At 34.7% G+C, this 20,518-nt stretch overlaps 1 protein-coding gene across 5 annotated transcripts; it reads right to left on the bottom strand.

Moving 5' to 3' along the window:
* Positions 1-2,461: 2,461 nt before the first annotated feature.
* On the bottom strand, positions 2,462-18,499 carry LOC103500151 (uncharacterized). Of its 5 annotated transcripts, none has more exons than XM_008463363.3 (16): positions 18,340-18,499; positions 16,919-17,274; positions 15,309-15,552; positions 14,270-14,532; positions 13,805-13,969; positions 12,327-13,079; positions 12,154-12,242; positions 11,821-11,883; positions 11,607-11,695; positions 11,454-11,513; positions 10,595-11,221; positions 10,403-10,474; positions 10,080-10,150; positions 4,512-4,569; positions 3,889-4,153; positions 2,462-3,338 (listed from the first exon to the last, which is right to left on the bottom strand). In XM_008463363.3, the coding sequence occupies exons 2-16, from the start codon at positions 17,191-17,193 to the stop codon at positions 2,656-2,658; spliced, it is 3,777 nt and encodes a 1,258-aa protein (XP_008461585.2). In that variant the 5' UTR covers positions 17,194-17,274; positions 18,340-18,499; the 3' UTR covers positions 2,462-2,655. The 5 variants fall into 5 exon arrangements, with proteins under 5 accessions (XP_008461585.2, XP_050936440.1, XP_008461600.2 ...); XM_051080483.1 differs by having other exon boundaries at positions 13,805-13,933; XM_008463378.3 differs by having other exon boundaries at positions 14,270-14,529.
* Between the last annotated feature and the right edge of the window lie 2,019 nt (positions 18,500-20,518).

Below are 20,518 nucleotides of genomic sequence, written 5' to 3'. Positions count from 1 at the left end.
ATATATCAGATGGCTATAAAAAAAACTATCTAAAATGTAGTGACATAAGGCCTATTTTCATAAATTTTTTTGTTATTTTTATCCGTGCCTTATACTTTTATTAAGTTTAAATAGAAAATATTTGACATAATTTTGTTCTTAGAAAAAGATAGGTTAGTTAAAACTATATCTTTGACGTGATTAATTTATAATGAATATGAAATGTGTTGGTGGTAAGGTTAAATATTTGAAATATAAATTTTTAGTTAGAAGTTGAGAAAATAAAGTGATATAGAAGTAATATAATTTTTTAGGTTTTTGTTTCTTTGTTGGTGTTCTCTCCCTTCTTGTTTGTACGTTTTGTGCCTTCATCTCAAGCTAACAGGTTTTCTTTTTGCAATACTATATTATTACCTTTTTGCACAAGAAAATATTTGTGTAAAGTGTAGATCTTAATTTTTTACCATTAAGGTTTTGTTCGGTAATATTTTGTTTTTAATTTTTAAAAATTAAATCCTTTCAATTTTTTAAGTAAAATAGTTCAATTTACCAATGAAAGATAATTTTAAAATTTGCTCAATCTTTATATAAAACAATCAAATTATACAATGGAGTGTAAACTTAAAATGTGAATCAATTTTAATATTTTTTTTATTATAAAACTTCTTCCTCTTTATGACTTAATTTATTGCCATGCATCAATCTTTGAATACCTGAATTTGTCATATATTTTCAATAGTGAGAGAGGTAATGGAGGCATTGTATATATTCTATGGAGTGGTTTGGAGTAACGAGAGAGTTTATAATAATGTAGAAAGGACAAAAGAGATTTAAAAAAAAAAAAAGAGAGAGAAGGAAAAACTCAAAAGTTGTTTGTACACAACAAATAAATATTAATTTTAGTGCCAAGAATTGAATTATGAGTGTTAGGTTTTCCACTTCATTTATTTCAAGTGGTTATATAAATGGTCTCTTCCCCATGAAAAAGGACAAAGAAATTGTGGCCTTATCCATTTAAATATTTATATATAATAATATATACTATGTAGAAAGAGATGATAAAAATTTATAAAAGAAAGGAAGCCAAGTTGCATGAAAGTCTGTATGTAAAAGAAAATAGAAGAGAATATCATATCATTACATGGATTCATTCATGCTGATGGTGGTCCTTAACTTTTTCTTTCTAAAAGCCCTAACCAAAAGATTGTGAAAATGATGGCTTTATTATATGACTTTTCCTTCTCCAAATCAAATTATTCTATTCTATTCTATTCTCTCCTCCCTCAAATCATGTCTTTTATTTATTTTTTAAATAAAGATATCACCCATATGAGCACATAGCTCAATTCATTAAAACATAGATCATCTACTAAAGATCAAAAGCTCCAATTCACACTTAGCAACAAGAAATAAATGAACGGATACAAAAAAAAAATTGTGATATTGTAAACATAATTTTTTTTTTCATTAGAGAATAAAAAAGAAAATATAAATAAAATGGTGACTGAAAAATACATCATCAAACCCATAAAACAATTATTTGTAGAATAAAAAATTTGACTTCCCTTATGTTATAATTGTACCCTACTTGATTAAAATCTTTAAGGAGTTGTTTGATCCACCAAGTGAAGTTAATAAGTTGTGTTTGGACTACACAATTGTAACATGAAGTTTTTCGATAAATGTGAAATGCATATTAAGAGTGGAAGACAAAGTTATCTAATGAATATGTAAAATAGAAATAGAAAGAAAAATCAAATTCATTTATACATATGAATGTAAAGAAAGCTGGGAAGATAAGTTACTCTATAGATATATAAACTTCAATAATGCTTACCGTTAAAATTGAGCTAAACCGTCCAATAAGTGTAACATTGAACACACCCAAGTGTAAAGATGAATATGATGGTTATAGATAACGTTGAAATCTATTGTTGGTAATTCAGTGACATGCAAAATAGGGAATTGCTTGAGAGGCTCCAAATAAAGTTTGTCAAAATGATTGGAATGACCAAAGTGAAAACAGCTTTAAAATAATGTTGGTGATAAACATAAAAGCTTTAGTCGATGTTTGATTGTTGATGGAGCTTTGGGTAGATTAGGTAATATAAAGTGGTTTTTGTAAAGAAGAAGAAGGGTAGTAGAGAACTCTTTTTTAGGGGGAAAGATTAAAAGATAAGCAAAGATAAAGTGTATTTAGATAAGGGTGTTGTATTAGATGGAGTGGCTGTCTTTAAAAAGAAATTTAACTCTTAACATTAAGATGAGTTGTAAGCTAAAAGTCTGGCAATAGGAGTTGTATCCAACTATTTGTCAAGAAAAAAGGATTCCACTTTTCCATTTTACTTTGGCCACTGATTACTTTTTTCTTTATTCCTTTTTTCTTGTAAAAACTCGATGAATTGATATTTCCTTATCCACGATTCATTTACATCCCAAGAAGAAAAGAAAAGAAAAGAGAGATTATCATGAAGAGAGGTAGTTTTACAATAAAGCAAAGACATTCCGAGACAAAACTTGCTGAGATACAAAATGAATTTGCCAATAGCTACAGAATTATTAAAGAATTATATACAAATTATATTAACTCGGCTACGAAACGAAGCCAACTAACAATAACTTGGGGCCAATGGTACAGTAATAACCCTAAATATGGGGGTATATAAATGCTACAGTCTAAACCATCATATTCAACTCGGTAAGATCATCCATTGGAATTTCGAGACCGATAGCATCATGGTCTTGTAACCCATCTTCATCAATATCCAACCAAGAACCAAGGTCTTGATGATCACCAAGGTCTTTCGACACATCTAGATCTTCCATAGCATCTAAATCATGCAGTTGCAAGTTCCTCAAACCAGTTGACTCGTCAGCATCTTTAGACGACCCTACCAGAAAGTTAGCAGGCAATACCGGGTCGATACCTCTTGTTCTGTCGCTGAACTTTGCTCCCATTTTAGAAGATTGAGAAGTAAACGACTCTGGGACTTCTGAAAGTTGGATCTCAGATCTGGCTCCTGAAGCAGACAAACAACTACCTTTCTGCCGGGGCTTTGGCCTCGATCTTCGGACACCTTGGCAGCCATCTAATGATGGGCCAAAGAAGTTGGAAAGAGGATGGTTTTTGTTTGGGTCCCTTTCTCTGTCGCTTCTCTTGCCTTTCGTGCCTGGGGTGAGTCTGGAGGAAGCACTTCCAGCAACTTCGTCAATGCGCATTTCCCTCTTCTTCTGCTTAATCATCATGGATCCACGCACCGAGACTAGCTCAGAAGAATTAATGGCTTGAGCATTTGAAGAACCTTTATCCAGTGTATCACTCTGTGAGTCATATCTCTCGGATGGGCCCGAGACAGCACCTTTAATGGCAAATAAGAGCACAAAAAAACTGTTTAGGATAAGTGAAAAACCAATTTTGGAAGGCTGAAAGCTTTGCCAAAATTTCTACATTCTTTTTTCTTCTTTTTACGTAAAAAATTAGTTTGAAGTTTGTTAAAACTATCAGAATTGAAATTGAAGTTTGTTAAAATGCTCAGGTGTTGTTAAAAGCTTTGATAAGAGGTACTCAGAAAATGCTCTTCTTCCAAGAGTGCTAACAATCGAGTGTTTAAGAAGCACTACTCCCAAAAGTCATTTCAAATACACTACCAAAGGAAGACTTGCCCCAACATATATTCCTCAAAATGACCAATCAATTCTAGATATTTCCAAAATATAGATGAATTCTTCTATCAGTACTACTATTATATTTCTATTATTATGAGTAACCTTACTTTTATTGGGAAAAAAAAAAGAACAAATAATACAAGTGCCACAAAAATAATCCCAAAATAGATGATAAACCATATATATAGTATGAATAGATGATTATGTCAGATATAATTAAGAATTAAGGTGGCATTCACATACCCAGTCTCCTATCGTCCATCTGACGGGAAGACTCGTAGAATGCATTAGTAGCAGTTGTACAGTCACCAAAGTCAACTGTTTTTGCATCCCTTTTCGGTGGAGGTGTAGAGAAAATAATATCCTGCAATGCAGGTTCATTGAAACAACTAATCCCGGTATCTTCAAATTTGTGACATCTAGCAAGAGTGCGCTGCATTAAGGACCGGGCAGCTGATTTTGAGACCCTGCGAACTGTACTTTTAGAGCCAGTACTGCCACGATACCCCTGTCAATATGTTATTTGTGAGAACTCAATACATAGGTTTGCGACTTTAATCAGACATTTTATAGCGACCAGCTTAGCTTCATTCTTTTCGATTGAAATCCATTTTTTAATTAGCTTCGAGCTTCTTTTACTGATTTAGTTGTTTTTTCTTTTTCCACATTTTCTCTTTTATCTCACTGAAAGCTTGATTTCTTATACAATAAAATTGTAATATAATAACAAATTATAATACACAACTATTTGTTTTAATAAGAAACCTAAGCATATATATTTTAATATATAAAAAATAACTGAAAATATCACATGAAATGGTAAGAACCAAATTAATATGAGCAATGGCAGAATAAAATGAACTTACCATTTTCTTATTGTAAGCCATCTCAACAAGTTGGTCCATCGCAACTTCCTCAACTTCCCTGCATGTAAAATATAACGTCATTCAAACCTCAAAAAAGAAAAGATTTAAAAACTGAATATCACCCCAGGGTCAGGCTGATTATTTATTTTTTAAAAATGTACATGACCATTGCATATCAAAACTAACATTGCTACCTCTATTTTAAAACAGTAAAACTAAATAATAATTATTAACTATTATATTTAAATATATGTGATAGGTACCGAACTATTCAAAAATTGAATCTGAACTTTATTAATGAAAATGGAATTCGATTACAATGTAGATTAAACTCAATTCAATACTAAGGCACTCTTGTCTTCTTCCTCTAGAGAAGCGCAAGCCAACTAACTTCTCCAAAATACATATGACCCCTTTTTCCCGCCCACACTCTCTATTTATACCAGCTCACACCGACTTACTATCACTCAACGACTACTAACAGACTATTATAGTCTGTAATTTATTACAACTCAGCCATTCACACGTGTGATAACACGTGTGGCTTCTTCTTATTTCTCCTACTATACTGAAATACTATTGGAGGTCTATCATAACTCCTCCCTTCCAAATTCACCTCGTCCTCAAGGTGAAAACTCGGGTACTTGCGCTGCATTTCTTCATAAATTTCTCAAGTTGCCTCATGATTTGGCAACCCTTCCCAGCTTACCATAACTTCCCATCTTCCTGCCTTATCTTTACGATAGTCAATAGCTGCAACATGACTAGTTTCCCACACGTAATTCTCATTCAACGGTTGAATTGTTGGCGGCACATTATTATGTTCTCCCACCACTTTCCTCAGTTGAGATACATGAAAACCAGAGTGGATCAATGAACCTTCAGGTAGTTCCAGTCTATAAGCTACTGGACCAACCTTTTCAAGGATCTTATAAGGCCCCAAATACTTGGAAGAGAGTCTCTCATTTCTTTTTCTTCTCAAAGACAGTTGACGATAGGGTATTACCTTCAAGAACACAAAGTCCCAACTTCATACTCTACATGTCTCCTTTATTTATCAGCATATTTTTTCATCTGATCTTGTGCCAACCGTAAATGATCTCTTAGAGATGCTAAAGCCAGGTTTCTTTCTTTCAACTGTTCATCCAAAGTAACCAAAACATCTCCTGCCAAAAGTTACTAAGGAACACCTTTTCTCTATCTGATACAATGGACGTAGGAAACCTGTGTAGTCTCACTACCTCTTTAATGAACAATTCAGCTACTGATCTTGCTGAATAAGGGTGCTTTAGCGGCAAAAAATGGTCATATTTACTTAGGCGGTCCACCACTACAAATATTACTTCAAACCCAGCCGCCTTAGGAAGTCCATCAACAAAATCCATGGATATGTCGCTCAAAACCAGTGTAGGAACCTCTAGTGGTAACAATAACCCCGCAGGAGACAGAGCTAACGTTTTATTCCACTGGCATACTTAATACTCTGAATAATATTTCTTTATGACAGTTTTCATACCCTGCCAATACAATCCCCCCCCCCCCCCCAGCTATTCTCTTATAAGTTCATAGGAATCCAGAATGGCCTCCCACAACTGAATCATGATAAGTCTGTAAAATAGGTGGAATTATTTTGGAGGTTTTTGACACTACCAGTCGGTCTTTGTACCTCAACATGCCATTGTGGATTCTGAATTTGCTATCAACCTGTTCTTGTTCCCCGCATAGCTCTGTTATAACTTTCTGTAACTTCTCATCCCTCTCTACCCCTTCTTTAATTGTCTTCAAATCAAGAAAAACTGGAGCTGTAATATTACACAATTATGCAATAGGAGGCATCCTCGAGAGAGCAATCAGCCGCCTTAATCTCAACTCCGAGTTTATACACTACCTCAAACGAATAACCCAAGAGTTGGGCAATCCACCTTTGATACTGTGGTTGTATCACACACTGTTCCAACAGGAATTTTAAGGACCTTTGATGAGTTCTCACAATGAATTTGGTCCCCAACAAATAAGGCCTCCACCTCTGTATAGCCAAAACCACAACCATCAACTCTCTTTCATACCCTGGTCTTCCCATGTCTCTTATCGTCAATGTGTGGCTATAAAAAGCTATAGGGCGTTTAGCTTGGATAAATACAGCTCCTATCCCAACGCCAAAGGCGTCTGTTTCTATTTCAAAAGGCTGGTCAAACTTTCCCAATGCTAAGATCGATAAAGACATCATTGCTTCCTTCAACTTGTCAAAAGCCTTGTAAGCTTCCTTACTCCATTTAACCCCCCCCCCCCCCCCAGCAACTGAGTAGGAGGAGCGGCAATAGCTCCATAGTGATGCACAAACCTTCGATAATACCTCGTTAATCCGAGGAATCCACACCATTTTCAAATATTATGTGACCCAAATATTCCACCATTGTCTTGCCAAAACTGCACTTCTTTCAATTAGCATACAATTCATGTTTTCTCAACACAGTCAACACTACCTCCATATGCTTCAAATGGTCATCAGTATTCCTACTGTAAACCAATATATCATCGAAGAAAAATAAAACAAACCTTCTCAATAAGGCTTGAATATTGTATTCATCAATTATTGGAATGTTGTCGGTGCATTAGTTAGCCCAAAAGGCATCACTAAAAGCTCATAGTGGCCCTCGTGTGTCTGGAAAGCAGTCTTTTCAACGTCTTCCTCAGCCATTCTGATCTGATGATAACCTGCCTTCAAATCAATCTTAGTGAATAACGACGCTCCACTTAATTCATCAAATAACTCCTCAACCACTAGAATTGGAAATTTATCAAGAACAGTGACGTTATTCAAGGCTAGGTAGTCCACAAAGAATCGCCAACGACCGTCTTTCTTTTTAACCAACAATACTGGGCTTGAATACGGACTCATGCTTGGTCTAATAACTCCCGAGGCTAGCATCTCCCCCACCAACTTCTCCATTTCCTCCTTTTGGTGGTATGCATAGCGGTACGACCTTACATTTACAGGGTTAGTATCCTTTTTTAAGTGTATGTGATGCTCGATACTCCTTCTAGGTGGTAATCTCTCTGGCCATTCAAACACATCAGTGAACTAATCTAACACAGAGGTTATTAATTCTTCTGTTTCGCAGTTTATATCCGTCTCCTCAGACACAGTTTTGTTCAGTTCAGCCTGCTCTAGTATTTTGCATTCGATCAAAAATCTATGATCATGCTCCTCCCATGTCTTCAATAAATTCTTCAAACTCACCCTTGATTTGGTGAGGCTCGAGTCCCCTTTAATACACACTTGCTTCTCATTGTCATGGAATGTTAAAGTTATATTTCTCTAGTCCACCACTATCACTCCCAATGAATACAACCATTGCATTCCAAGTATTACATCTACCCCTCGAGTTCTAGTGGTAGGAAATCCTCCTTCACACTTCATTCATTCATTTTTACTTCCAAAGATTTACATACTCCTTTTCCTTGGATAGTTGTGCCTGATCTTAGGATGACACCATAATGAGTAGTCTCCTTTAGTGGTAGTTGCAACGCTTTTACCAATTCTTCAGACACAAAATTATGCGGAGCCCCGCAATCAATCAAAATCACCACCTCTTTATCCTGTAACATTACCCTAACCTTCATAGTTCTAGGATCATTCAACCCAACAATAGATGGTTAACTCTACACAGGCTATAGTGTTATCTTTTATCTCCACCATCCTCAATTCTTTACTTTCAGTTTCGGCTTCCTCAATGATTTCAAGTTCCTCATTGTTATTAGTAACCACAAACATTCTGAGCTCGTGTTGTTCTTTCATTTTGCACTTGTGGTCAGCCGAATACTTCTCATTACACTTAAAACACAATCCTTTTTCCCTCTTCAATTGAAACTATGCATCCAGTAGTCGTTTAGAAGTTCCCTCCTTGCGCACTTCTCCAGCATTCGGACTCCTCAACGTAATAGTTCTTATAGGAAACGAAGTATTTCCTTTAACATCACTTACATACTGATTTGCAACCGATTTCGTACTCACTGAAGATTGTGGCGGATATTTCCCGCCGGAAAATCCATTCAAATTTGCTTCACCTCTAATAATTTCTCTATTTTTGACCAATTGAGCGAACAACATCACTTCCGCTAGTCCTTTCAGTCTACAGAACGCCACTTCGGCTCTTATCCATGGAAGGAGTCCATTCATAAATGTTTCTTCCACGACTCTTTCTTGTAAATCGGACAGAGGAGCTACAAGCTTATCGAACAAGTTTCTGTATTCTTCTACCGTGGTTTCCTGCCGAATTCTAAGAAAACGACCACAAATAGATCCTTCTCTAGTGGATCTAAATCGTACTAATAGCCTTTCTTTTAAATTGGAACAACTCACAAACTTCTCTCTCCTCTTGCGAACGGTACCAAATTAACGCCGGACCATCAAAGCTAATAGTAGAAACCAAAATTTTCTCAAATTCAGTTAGTTTATGTATTTGAAAATACCTCTTACCACGAAAGAGCCAGGAATCGGGATCCTCACCGGTGAAAACCGGCATTTCCACTTTCTTAAATTTGCTTCGATCTCCCATATTTTCGTCCGATTCGGCTTTCTTTTCGGTTCTGTTTTCACCGATATGTTGGCTGGAAGTCGCTTCGTTCTCCTTAGATTTCATTGTCGACAATTCTCGCAATGCCGACTCAGTCAGTCGATCACTAATCATTGACCCTTCCTTCGCATTCGTCTCCATGTACAACAGTATGGCCTGCTGTTGCTTTTCGAACTGCAGACGCATTAATTCCATATTCTTCGTAAGTTCAATCAATGTTGCTTCAATCATCGGCAATTTACTTAACTCCTTTATTTCGGAGATCTCTTGATCAAACATTTCCATCTTCTCTTCGATTCTTGTTTGCACCATCGTTAACTTCTCTTTCAGATCGGCGAGCTCTGGTACCAAAATGATAGGTACCGAACAATTCGAAAATTGAATCTGAACTTTATTAATGAAAATGGAATTCGATTACAATGTGGATTGAACTGAGTGAAACTCAATTCAATACTAGGGAACTCTTGTCTTCTTCCTCTCAAGAATCAGAAGCCAACTAACGTCTCCAAAATACATATGACCCCTTTTCCTGGCCCACACTCTATTTATACCAGCTCACACCGACATACTATCACTCAACAACTACTAACAAACTTACTAACAGACTATTATAGTCTGTAATTTTTATTACAACTCAGCCATTTCCACGTGTGATAACACGTGTGGCTTCTTCATATTTCTCCTACTGTACTGAAATACTATTGGAGGTCTATCAATATGTGATAAAATTGTACTTAGAGAGAGAGAGAACAAACTCTTACCAGTCACATTGCAGATGGGTTGAGTATCAAAGTTTTGTTAAAAGAAAAAAAATCTTTTTGTGTAAGAAACCAAACTTTCATTTGGAAATGAAATTATACTATAATAACGGTTTTATGAACATATTAGAAAAACAACAGAACTAGTGGTCCTACTAACAAAGCATGCTAGAAGCTCGAAAACAGCCCCTTCTAATTTCTGCAATTTTAGAATTCATCTGCATGAGCCTTACCGTTTTTCCATATCTTTTGCTCTCTTGATAGATTGCTCCACCTTTTCCAGGTTGCGCCTCTTTCTCCCAATCTATTAAATGACGAAACATTAACAAAACATCCACAAAAATATATATCAAAGGGTTCAAGAAGATGGTGCAGCTTTTCTTTATTTAATGGCTCTGTAACCCCAAAGGATTCAAGAATCTCAAGAGAACTGAATATTAAAAAAAAAAAAAAAAAAAAAAAAAAATGCAGATTTCTCTTTTTCTTTTTCTTTTTCTTTTTCTTTTTCTTTTTTTTTTTTTCGTGAGAAACCAGTTCAATGGATATAAGTGCACACCTGTTGGTACAAGCTTCTCTTGTGCTCCATAATTTCTTGGTTAATCAGATCTTCTCCCTCGGTCAGATCAGGCTACAGTCAAAACAGAATGAAAAATAATGTAAGGGGCAAAAGAACACTACTGTGAGATATGTATTGAATAAAGCTCATCCTACAAGTTCTAAGCGTGAAACAGCAGTAGAAAAAACTCACCAAGGTCTCTGGATACAACCCTATACTCTGTAGTTCCAATAGAAGTTTGTCATTCAGTCGCATCATCTGATAGTGGCAGTTGGAAGAAATACTAGGTACGTTAAAATCCCCAGATTGTAGCTGGAAAGAATCATTTGAACATATTTCACTGGTGTGTCCAACATCACAGTTTGATAAATCTTCGTCTCCTTGCCACTGCTCGCCACCATGAATGAAACCTGATATGCTTGGGTTACGATACAAGTTGGACACAGCACTTTTATCACAAGAGAATCTGTCAAACACATTGTTCTTTGGGATTTGAAAATCTATCGTTGACTCAGCCTCAGATTCCAGTCTATCTCTATCTCTGTGTTCATAATCATTAAGATTACAAGAACCACAATGAGAATCATCACTTGCTGATTGCAGAAACGTGTGCTTCCCTTCACTTTGGTGGTAATATTCATCACAATCATGCTCTTCTATTAAAGCAGAAAGAACTCGATGGTACAGGGGTACAGTCTTGTCTAGTCTTCCCACATCAAATCTGCCACCTTTTGAACCAGACAGAATAAATTCCTTACTAAAGTTGGACCCTCGAATTTCTTCAGAACAATTGGTTTCTGTTATATGTACACCAAGATCCTGAGAATTTAAGCACGGAATTAGTGGGAAGTAGATATTTCTCTTCTTTTTTTCTTGTATGTAGTGTTGTCCTATCAACTTTATATGGATATTTACTTACTTACTTATATATATTATATGTAATATGTATGTATATGTGTATGTATATGTATAGAAGTGGACTGATCAAGCAACAAAATTGTTTGAACAATAAGCACAAATAGAAAATTAGATGAGAAGAAAGTTACAATACCTCATGTTCCATGTCCTGCATCTGAGACAATCTCTCACTAAGCTCCTCAGCCAAACCTAGCTGATTCAGTAAATCCCAAAGGTCAGGGAACTATTAATCTATGACCAAAATAACTTAGAAATGCAAAATATGTCATCACATAACATAGTCTACCTGTTGCTTCAAGTTTGCTACATCTGCTGGACTAACAGAAATGAAGATGGAATTCACTTTATGCCAAAATGGACCAGTACAAGCACGAACTACAAACACAAAAGCCCCACATTATTGTCAGAAAGAGAATGTAGAAAGAATAGAGCCACAGACATGGACGGTAAGTGAAGTTCTTGTAAAAACTTAAACAACTAAAAAAAATCCAGAGGCATACTGTTGGCATTACGAGCAGACTTCGCTGCCTCAAATAATTCTTCTTGATCATCGTCTGATTCACCTGGAAAACAATGTTAATATCCACCAGTGAGCCACCGTCATATAGCTATTTAGCATAAGCTACAAGTCTTCCCCATCAGCATCTTAATAAAAAGTTAAATCAAGATGAAACAGAAAAAAATGAACCAGAATAGAAGTTTCAAAGAAATAAGAGTTTCTCATAAAGTGCAATATTATAAACTAGAAAGATAAAACATCAAAAAGAAAATCAGTACCAATACACCTCGGACCAAATGCAAGAAAGATCAATGAAATGAAATGATGTGGTCACCTGTGATATCTGAGGACCGGCAAGTTAACCCCACATGAGCTGAACCCTTGCGATCTTTTAGTTTTTTAGACGGTGGACGACCAGATTTGCTAATTATAAAAGTAAAAAAAAATATATAAGATTACGATACAACCATAATGCTTTAGGAACAAAAGTAATATCAGTTCATATACCTTCTAATTTTCCCAGAGATAGGCTTCATGCTGTGGAGTGGTTTTTCTGCAAATGGGCTCTCTGACTTATCTCTCACCAAAGGGCTATCAGGCTTAACTATGGTAGAACCTCTTCCACTCCTTCCCTGTTTTCGCACATTGTCTCCTTTTTCATTCACCAGAACCTTATTCTTCCTTGCTGGCAATATAGATGACCCAGCTTCATCTCCTGCACTCAAAGAGAACTTGCCACTGCTTGTATCTTTCAGTTTTACTTTGTCATCTCCAGGTCCTGATTCTTCACTTTCAGACAGCCCACTTGGAGAAGATACATTATCTACTTCCTTTTTAAACTTCATGGTATTGTTGTCAACACTACTAGCCAACACTGATCCATCTGTCATATTTGTTCTTGGACCAAAATCAGAAGCTGCAAAGTCTTGAGATGGACTTGGAATTTCGCCAAGATCTGGCACAGGAGGCAGCAGCTTTGATCTCCTACTACGAGAGTTTTTATGCCTCTGGCCAACCCATTGGGTTACAGGATACAAAGATGAACCAGTTGGTATCACATGCTTTGGATTACTTGAAAGTCCAGTCAATTGGGCTTTGCTAACACTTGCAGATTCCCAGCTTTGATGAGTTTCAGATGAAGAATGAATATTTGGGGATGAATCTAATCCCACAATTGATCCAGTTCTTGGTCCCCTAGACACCTTTGCTTTAATCACAGTACAAGGGCTGCCTGATGAGTTGTCATCTCGGTTAATTGGCCTGACAAGGGGATGCATGTAAAAATTAAAGACTGTACAACAAAATAGGAAAAAGAAAAAGATACAAAACGAAACAAACCTTTAATGTATCATTTGAATTATAGTTTGAGATCTAGTTAATGAAATAATTTGAATACGGAAAAACACAGTTGTATTTTAACAAAAAAAAAAGAGTTCAGAACTTAAAAATTTACTTAGTTGAAGCATATTGTATTTTTATATAGTTCTTAATGAATTTATGAAGCATAGTATTAAACGGTGTTATCAAGTACGTTAACAAGCAATTAATTGACTATTGTTTCCATCTTAGTTAAACCAATTGAAAGTTTAATACATAATTTTTAAAAAAAATAAAATACATCTATCAACTTACGATATTTAATTTCAAATTCTTTCACAAGTGAGTAGAAAACAATGGTGAAAATACACTTTAATTTGAAAACTTGGAGAAATCAACAACTGTTTCTTAAATCATTTTGTTCTACGTAGTCGTATCTAAAAACCAAATTTAATGTTTCTTGACTTTCAGTGCTTAAACTCCATTCACTGTATTCATGATTTCCAAATAAAAAACAAATGATAATTAATGTTCTAAGTCACTCAAAATCAAATGCAACACTCCTTAATGTTGAGTACCATAAATGTTTCTTAACGACTAACTAGACCAGAAAATTTAGAAGCAATACACACAATAACAGTATCAAGATAATGAAAATATCATAGTACCTATTGTTCCCTTTAAGCATCCTCTGCTCCAATATATACGTACGACCCTTCAAAGGGAGACCACTTTCAGGTTCATTCTTTGATATGGTACTTGCATCTGAACTAGTGGGATCGGAAGAACCATCCAACCTGTTCATTCCATTTACTCCAGATGAAGATTTCAATCTACAAGAATGAATGTACAAATAAAATATTATTATCATAGACAGTAAACTTTTGGGAGGTTGCACACTGCAAAGTCTCCTCTTGAATTAAATTTCATAATAATTTTTCTTTCTTTCTTAAAAAATCCATTGATATGAACTAGGGTTCTTTTATAGATTCTCCCTTTTGATTTCTCAGGAGGAGATGCCTGTCTCCTTGCCATTTTTGCATATGCTCCTTAGTTTATATTAAATAGCAACTGCCAATCATCAATTCCATATCAGATATCTTAAATCAAACATGCAAAAGAATGAGGGATACCTGTGCCCTTGAGCATCAAAAGAACGCAACTTAGAATCAGAATTCAGCTTGGTATGAGTAGCTCGTTTTATTTCCCGATCACCATTATTAACTCTATAACCAACAGCTCCAACAGATCTTTTCTTTTTAATTTTTTGATCCAATCCCTCTCCTCCAGCAAGCAATTTGCGAGTCTTTTCTTCACTTCGGATAGAACCATCATCACTATCCTTCTCCAAGAAGGTTGTACTATTTGTCATTGTGGTGAACCTGGCTTCTGGCTGCTAGAATTGGAAGATGAGAAACAACGCACTTAAACCAATGAAAATAGAAGTAACTGTGTTTCTTATCTGTTGGAGAATGGTCAAATATGACCGAATTCTAGTGACATGTTATTGTTATTCTTATTTAACAATTCAAGCCCCCCCCCCCCCCACATATCTGTACTGTCTGATCCAAGTTCCACGTATGTTGACAAATCATACAAGATAACCACCAAACTCTTACACTATTTAACTACTCGGAAAACCGTAGGAGTTTAATATTGTAAGTAGGTCGTGACTCAGCTGCTTAAATTGAGGAAAAAGAATACAAGGGAATACAAGAAAATCAAGCCCACAATACAAGGGAATACAAAAAAAACAAGCCCACAAAAACCCCTAGAGAAAGGGTCCCCGGGTAAGTAAGATATTACCTAGAGAATAATTGCAAAACGTCTTAGGAACCGAAGCCCAAAAGAGAAACAGAACCAAACCAAGGACCAAAGTCACAAGGGTCCCCATCCACCCCTTTAAACACCCTATTATACCTTTCCCCCAAAGATCCCACAACAGGATACACCCCCATCCCCATGACAAAAAACAATATTTTTCTTTGAAAGGCAAAAACTCCTCAATCATCGAACAAATTAGATATCAAAATGAAAAGTAACCCATAATGGTTTAAAGAAGACTATTAATATCAAAATGAAGCTGTAAATTCTCATACTGAATATGAATGCCTAAATAATAGGGAAAAGATGACTAGCAAATTAGATACTAGATATTGTCGTACTACAAACCTGAACATCAGATATGGATGAACGGGCACGCTTGTTCAAGCCTACACTCTTTGCTCTGTCTTCCATTCTATAAATAACAACATCATGACCATTTCTGTGAATCTGGCTTCCCACTTTAGATAAGTTGCCACCACTTAGTCTTTCACTTGATGAAACTTCACTCCGTTGTCGCTTTTTTGAGCTCATGGCTTCCCTATATTTATCCAACTTGAACAAGGATTCACTCAGCATGTCTGCTCTTTCCCTGAAACAGAAAAAAAAAAAACAAAACAAAACAAAACAAACGAACATGAATAAGTAAACAAATGAAGCCAATACAAACAAATTTATATTACATGATAGCATTATCAAAATTGTTTGTCAATCCTATCGTCATCCTTACAAACTCTCCTATTCCTTCTTCATTTCCAAACCAAGAAAGAGGGCATCACTTAAGCTTCACTCTTTCTCCAATTTACTATGCTTATTCAGATTTCCACAATGATCTTGTTTTACTTTAATTACATACCACCAGCAAAGAAAGTTGATTATGCATAAAGGTTCAAATAACTCTTTAGGGGATCAAGTTAAGAACTTAAGAGAAATAACAAAACTAAGGAGTAGATAAGAATACATTCCAGCTTAACGTGACATTTGTTTCGTTGCCTCCTCTTATACTACTTCGATAAGAATAAGAACTTTGGTAAATCATCCTCCTGTTCCTGGTCTAACAAAAGAGCTCACAGTAGGAACGACTGATTTAAAAAAAAAACAAAAATAGAACCTCTCATTGATGAAATGAAAAGAGGCTAATGCTCCAATAACAACAAAACAAAATAGCAAAAACACATCAGCATAAACCCTTGAGATCAGCAGGTGCACCGTGATTTTTGTTATCCAAAGGGTATGGATGCCTTTCTCAATGCACAGCAAAAGCTAGACCCCAGAATTACCTTTAACCTATCCTTGATGGAGAATCAGATGGCGAAGATATTTGGGTTTGCCTAAGAATTACCCCTAAACATATTCCTTCATGAGGATTCACTCATTGGCGAAGGTTTAGCATAAATCTAAATCTCTAATTTTTCCTTCACCTGTGTCAGCATTCTTTGTAGGCAAATGACTGACGACCTTGAAGATTTCCTCTGGAGCTATGATTTGGCTGATCTTTGGTGCAGAGTAATTTCTTTACAAAATTTGGCCTTAGCCTAACGAGAGATGATCAAGGGGTTCCTTCTCCACTCTCTTTTCGCAAGAAAGGAATTCGTTTTTGTGGAAATCTAGGATATGGTTTTTTTGTGGAATTTTTGGGAGAGTGGAATAACAGAGTTTTTAGCAGACTTGAGAGGTCTTCAAGTAACCCTTGGGCTCTTATTAAGTCCAATGCGTCAATGTACACTTCAGTAGCTAAATCTTTTCGTAACTGTCCATTAAGTCTTAACTTTCCTTAATTGAAGGCTCCTTTTTTCAGTTTACCTCCTTTTATGGACTCCCCTTTATTTTTAGCCCTTATATTGTTTCATTAGTCCTCCATGAGAACTCAATTATTGATTTATATATCTATATATATTCATCTTTCATGAAGCTTGATATACAATTTAAAAAAAACAAAAAGAAAAGAGAAAAGTTACCTTGCCCTTCTAGATGAATCTTGCACACTATCTTTAAAATGCTTCAACTCCTTTGATGCCACCGGAGGTTGACGTTTCAGGTGGACTACTCCAAAAGGACGATCCTCCAATGCATTTCCAGAAGAAACACCTAGAGCTCTTTTCAGCTCCCCTGAGCAATTTTTTTGATTACCTAATGTAATGGGCTCCAAGGGTAAGCATTGGGGCAAGGATGGCATATTTGATGGCAGGAACGCACTTCCTCGGTTTAAGTTATTCCCAGATCCTATCATCATACACTTGCAATATTCTTGCAAAATGATCCAAAGTGCTCAACAATTCCTTTTAAGACAAAACAACCCTCGAGTATCAACTTCCTGGCATAATAAAATCACAATTGAAAGTAGAGACAATATAAAAATTCTGATTCAAAAAACTTACATACATACAAATGTAGTTTTTGTCTGTTTGAAATAAGTATATATATATATATATATATATATATATATATATATATATATATATATATATACACACATATATATATATTTCATTAACCACCCGAGACTGAGATCGTGACAGCAACACCAACAATAATACAGTAAACAAGATAAGACTTTTGGAGGAACCCAAAAACACAGGTGGTCAAACGGAGAGGTTGAAGACTTTTGGAAGTAAATTTTAGATCTAGTCTTCACTTTCTATTGGTCGAATATGTTTGTGTGGAAAGCAGCAACGAACAAATAAAAAACCACTTATGAAAATTGCTTTTCACAATGAAGAGCGGTATTACAATAAGGCATCATAACCACCAACCATCACATACGGGCATAAAAATTTAAAAAAAACGACAGAAACATTTAAGTGACGTAGCAAAAAGATAATCACTATACAAGTATCACCAGGACTTCCCAGGAAAAAAACAATTACTGTCAACCACAAATCGAGTACAAGTATAATATAACAAGAAAAAAACTGGAAGACTGAACCAATTACAAATGGTATTTAGCCAAATATATAAAACTTATCTTCCCCGTTTCCTTCTCCAATATTCTTCGAATCCTATGTAACCAAATATTCCCTTTTCCTCCGAGTAAACATTGAATAAACATTGACCAGAATTAATTTTCAAAAAAAAAAAGATATAGTGAACAGCAAAAGACTAGTCTCAAAATCATCAAATGAAACAAAAATTGGGGGTAAATAAGTTAGGAGTGAGGAAAACACGTAGTTCTCCAGCTAGAGCACAAATGTCGGCGAAGAAATAAGCAAATAAGAAGTAAAAACAACACAAATTTAGAAAACAAGCGATCTAAGCAGGGAAAGAAATGGAAAGGTGAATGAAGTGTAAAACCCTAGAAAAAAGCAAAATGTAAAGGGAAGGGAAGAAGTTAGGTGAATGAAGAGGAGGTGAAAGAAATGAAGAAAGCAAGAGAAAGTACCTGAGAAAGAGGTCAAATATTACAGGTTCAATCCGATCAAATTGATACAAAAAGATCAAACCAAAGGATTATATATGAACGAAGAACAGGAGGAGGAGGAGGACGGAGAGTTGCAGTAATAGAATGAGGCAGAAGATCTAAACGACGTCGTTGGAAGTGTATTTTCCCACGCGGACGCGCCAATTACCAATTGTCCTTTTGGGATCCTCAAAGAGTCGAGTTTTCTTTTTATTATTGTTTATTTAAAAAGAAAAAAACACTAAGGGTGTGTTTGGGATGAAGTTTTAGAGGTAGAAGGTTTAGGAAATTGTGTTAAATCGTGTTTGGTCTAAGGATTATAATAAATGGGGATTAGGGTTATCCTAATTCGTAAATAAACCTATTTCTTCTTACTTTCTTACAATCCTACATTACCTTATCTAACTAACTCAATTCAAATTCTATTATTATCTTTTAAATCACTACAATCATAACATTTCTCCCAAACACATATTATATAACACTACTATCATAATCTCTCCTCCAAACACATACTATCATAACAGTACTTTTTATATTTTTTTCCTCCATACATATTACCATAACACTACCAATAATAATCTTTACCTCAAACACATATTATCCTAACACTAGGATTATCATAATCCTAGGATCATTATAATCATTTTCCCTCGTAACTTTTTCCTTTCCCCAAACGCACCCTAAAGATAACTCAATTAACCTCCGGGCCGGAACCCATTCAGACACAAGGAATGCTCAAATCCACGAGGAATAGAGAGGAAGTGGGAATTATTTTTTCTCATCGACAATTCGGGCGGATACGGGAAATACATTCTCGATGTCGGCCCCAACTTGAAAGAAAAAATAATAGATATATTTATACATGCATAAGATATATAGAGAGAGGAAATTTTCATAAAAATAAAAAATGGCTAAAATATTTTACGTCGATGTAACAAAATAAAAAAGCTCATAAAGTTTGTTATTTTTTTTAAGTATTTCAGGTTTGCTCTTCATTTTTTTCATTATCTTTCTTTTGCGATTTTTTTCCATCATCTTTCCTCTCTTTCTCTTTTTCTTTTTTTCCAAACTGTTATTTGATTCAAGATTATGTGTTATTTGATTCAAGATTCTGTGTTATTTGATTCAGATCCTGTATCAAATATAAAATATTTATTTTTTAAAACTATTTTATAATTGTTTAAGATTATATAGTAAATATAAAACATCTTTAAAAAAACGTCATTTAAATTTGGGTAAAAAGAATCTAAAAAATTCGTTTAGATTTGGATAGCAAAGCTAAACGATCGTGTACAAAAATAAACGATCGTATAGTCAAATATAAATGATCGTGTACCAAAAGAATCTTGAAAAAAATCGTGTAGCCAAATCTAACGATCGTGTATCAAATAACCTTGGAAAAAATCGTCGTGTAAAAATAATCTAAAAAAAATCGTTTAGATTTGGATATCAAATCTAAACGATCGTGTACAAAAAATAAACAACCGTATAGTCAAATATAAACAATCTTATAGCCAAATATAAACTATCGTAGTATTATTATAAATTGTGTTTGGAGGAAGAGTTATGAATGTAATATTATTATAAAACTTGTTTGGGATAAAGATTACGTTAATTGAATTTATGATATTTTTTTTAAATAAGGAATGTTAATATAAGAATACAAAATTTATAATTTAATATATTTTTTAAAATGATCAATATTCAATTATATAATTAGAATAACTCAAACATATTTATGTATATACTTTTGAAATATTTTTTTTACGTACCTGTGAGTAACAAAATATTTATTAATAAAATATTTATTTTCTAAAATAGTTATATTAAGTCCCATTTAATAATTTTGTTTCTTCTCTTATGTTATGTCGTGCAAAAATAATTCGTAAATCCGTAAATTCATTAGCGCATTTAAACAAATTATTTCCACATGTACGCAATTTAGAAATATTGTAAAAAAGAACTTGAACGAAAACAGTACATTAATACTATAATACAACAATATCAAACCATTACATTGGAAAACGAAATGAAAATACAAACCAAGCTTGAAGAGAAAGAGAATTTTGTTAGATAATAAGACAAAATAAGTAAATTAATGAACATATAGTCCAAGTACAAAAAACCACCAATACAAATAGAACAAACAAACTAGTCA

This window comes from Cucumis melo, chromosome 12 (assembly GCF_025177605.1).
Source record: "Cucumis melo cultivar AY chromosome 12, USDA_Cmelo_AY_1.0, whole genome shotgun sequence".
Lineage (NCBI taxonomy): Eukaryota > Viridiplantae > Streptophyta > Magnoliopsida > Cucurbitales > Cucurbitaceae > Cucumis > Cucumis melo.
Note: the sequence above shows the minus strand (reverse complement) of the source record. Positions and strands in the feature narration are given on the sequence as shown.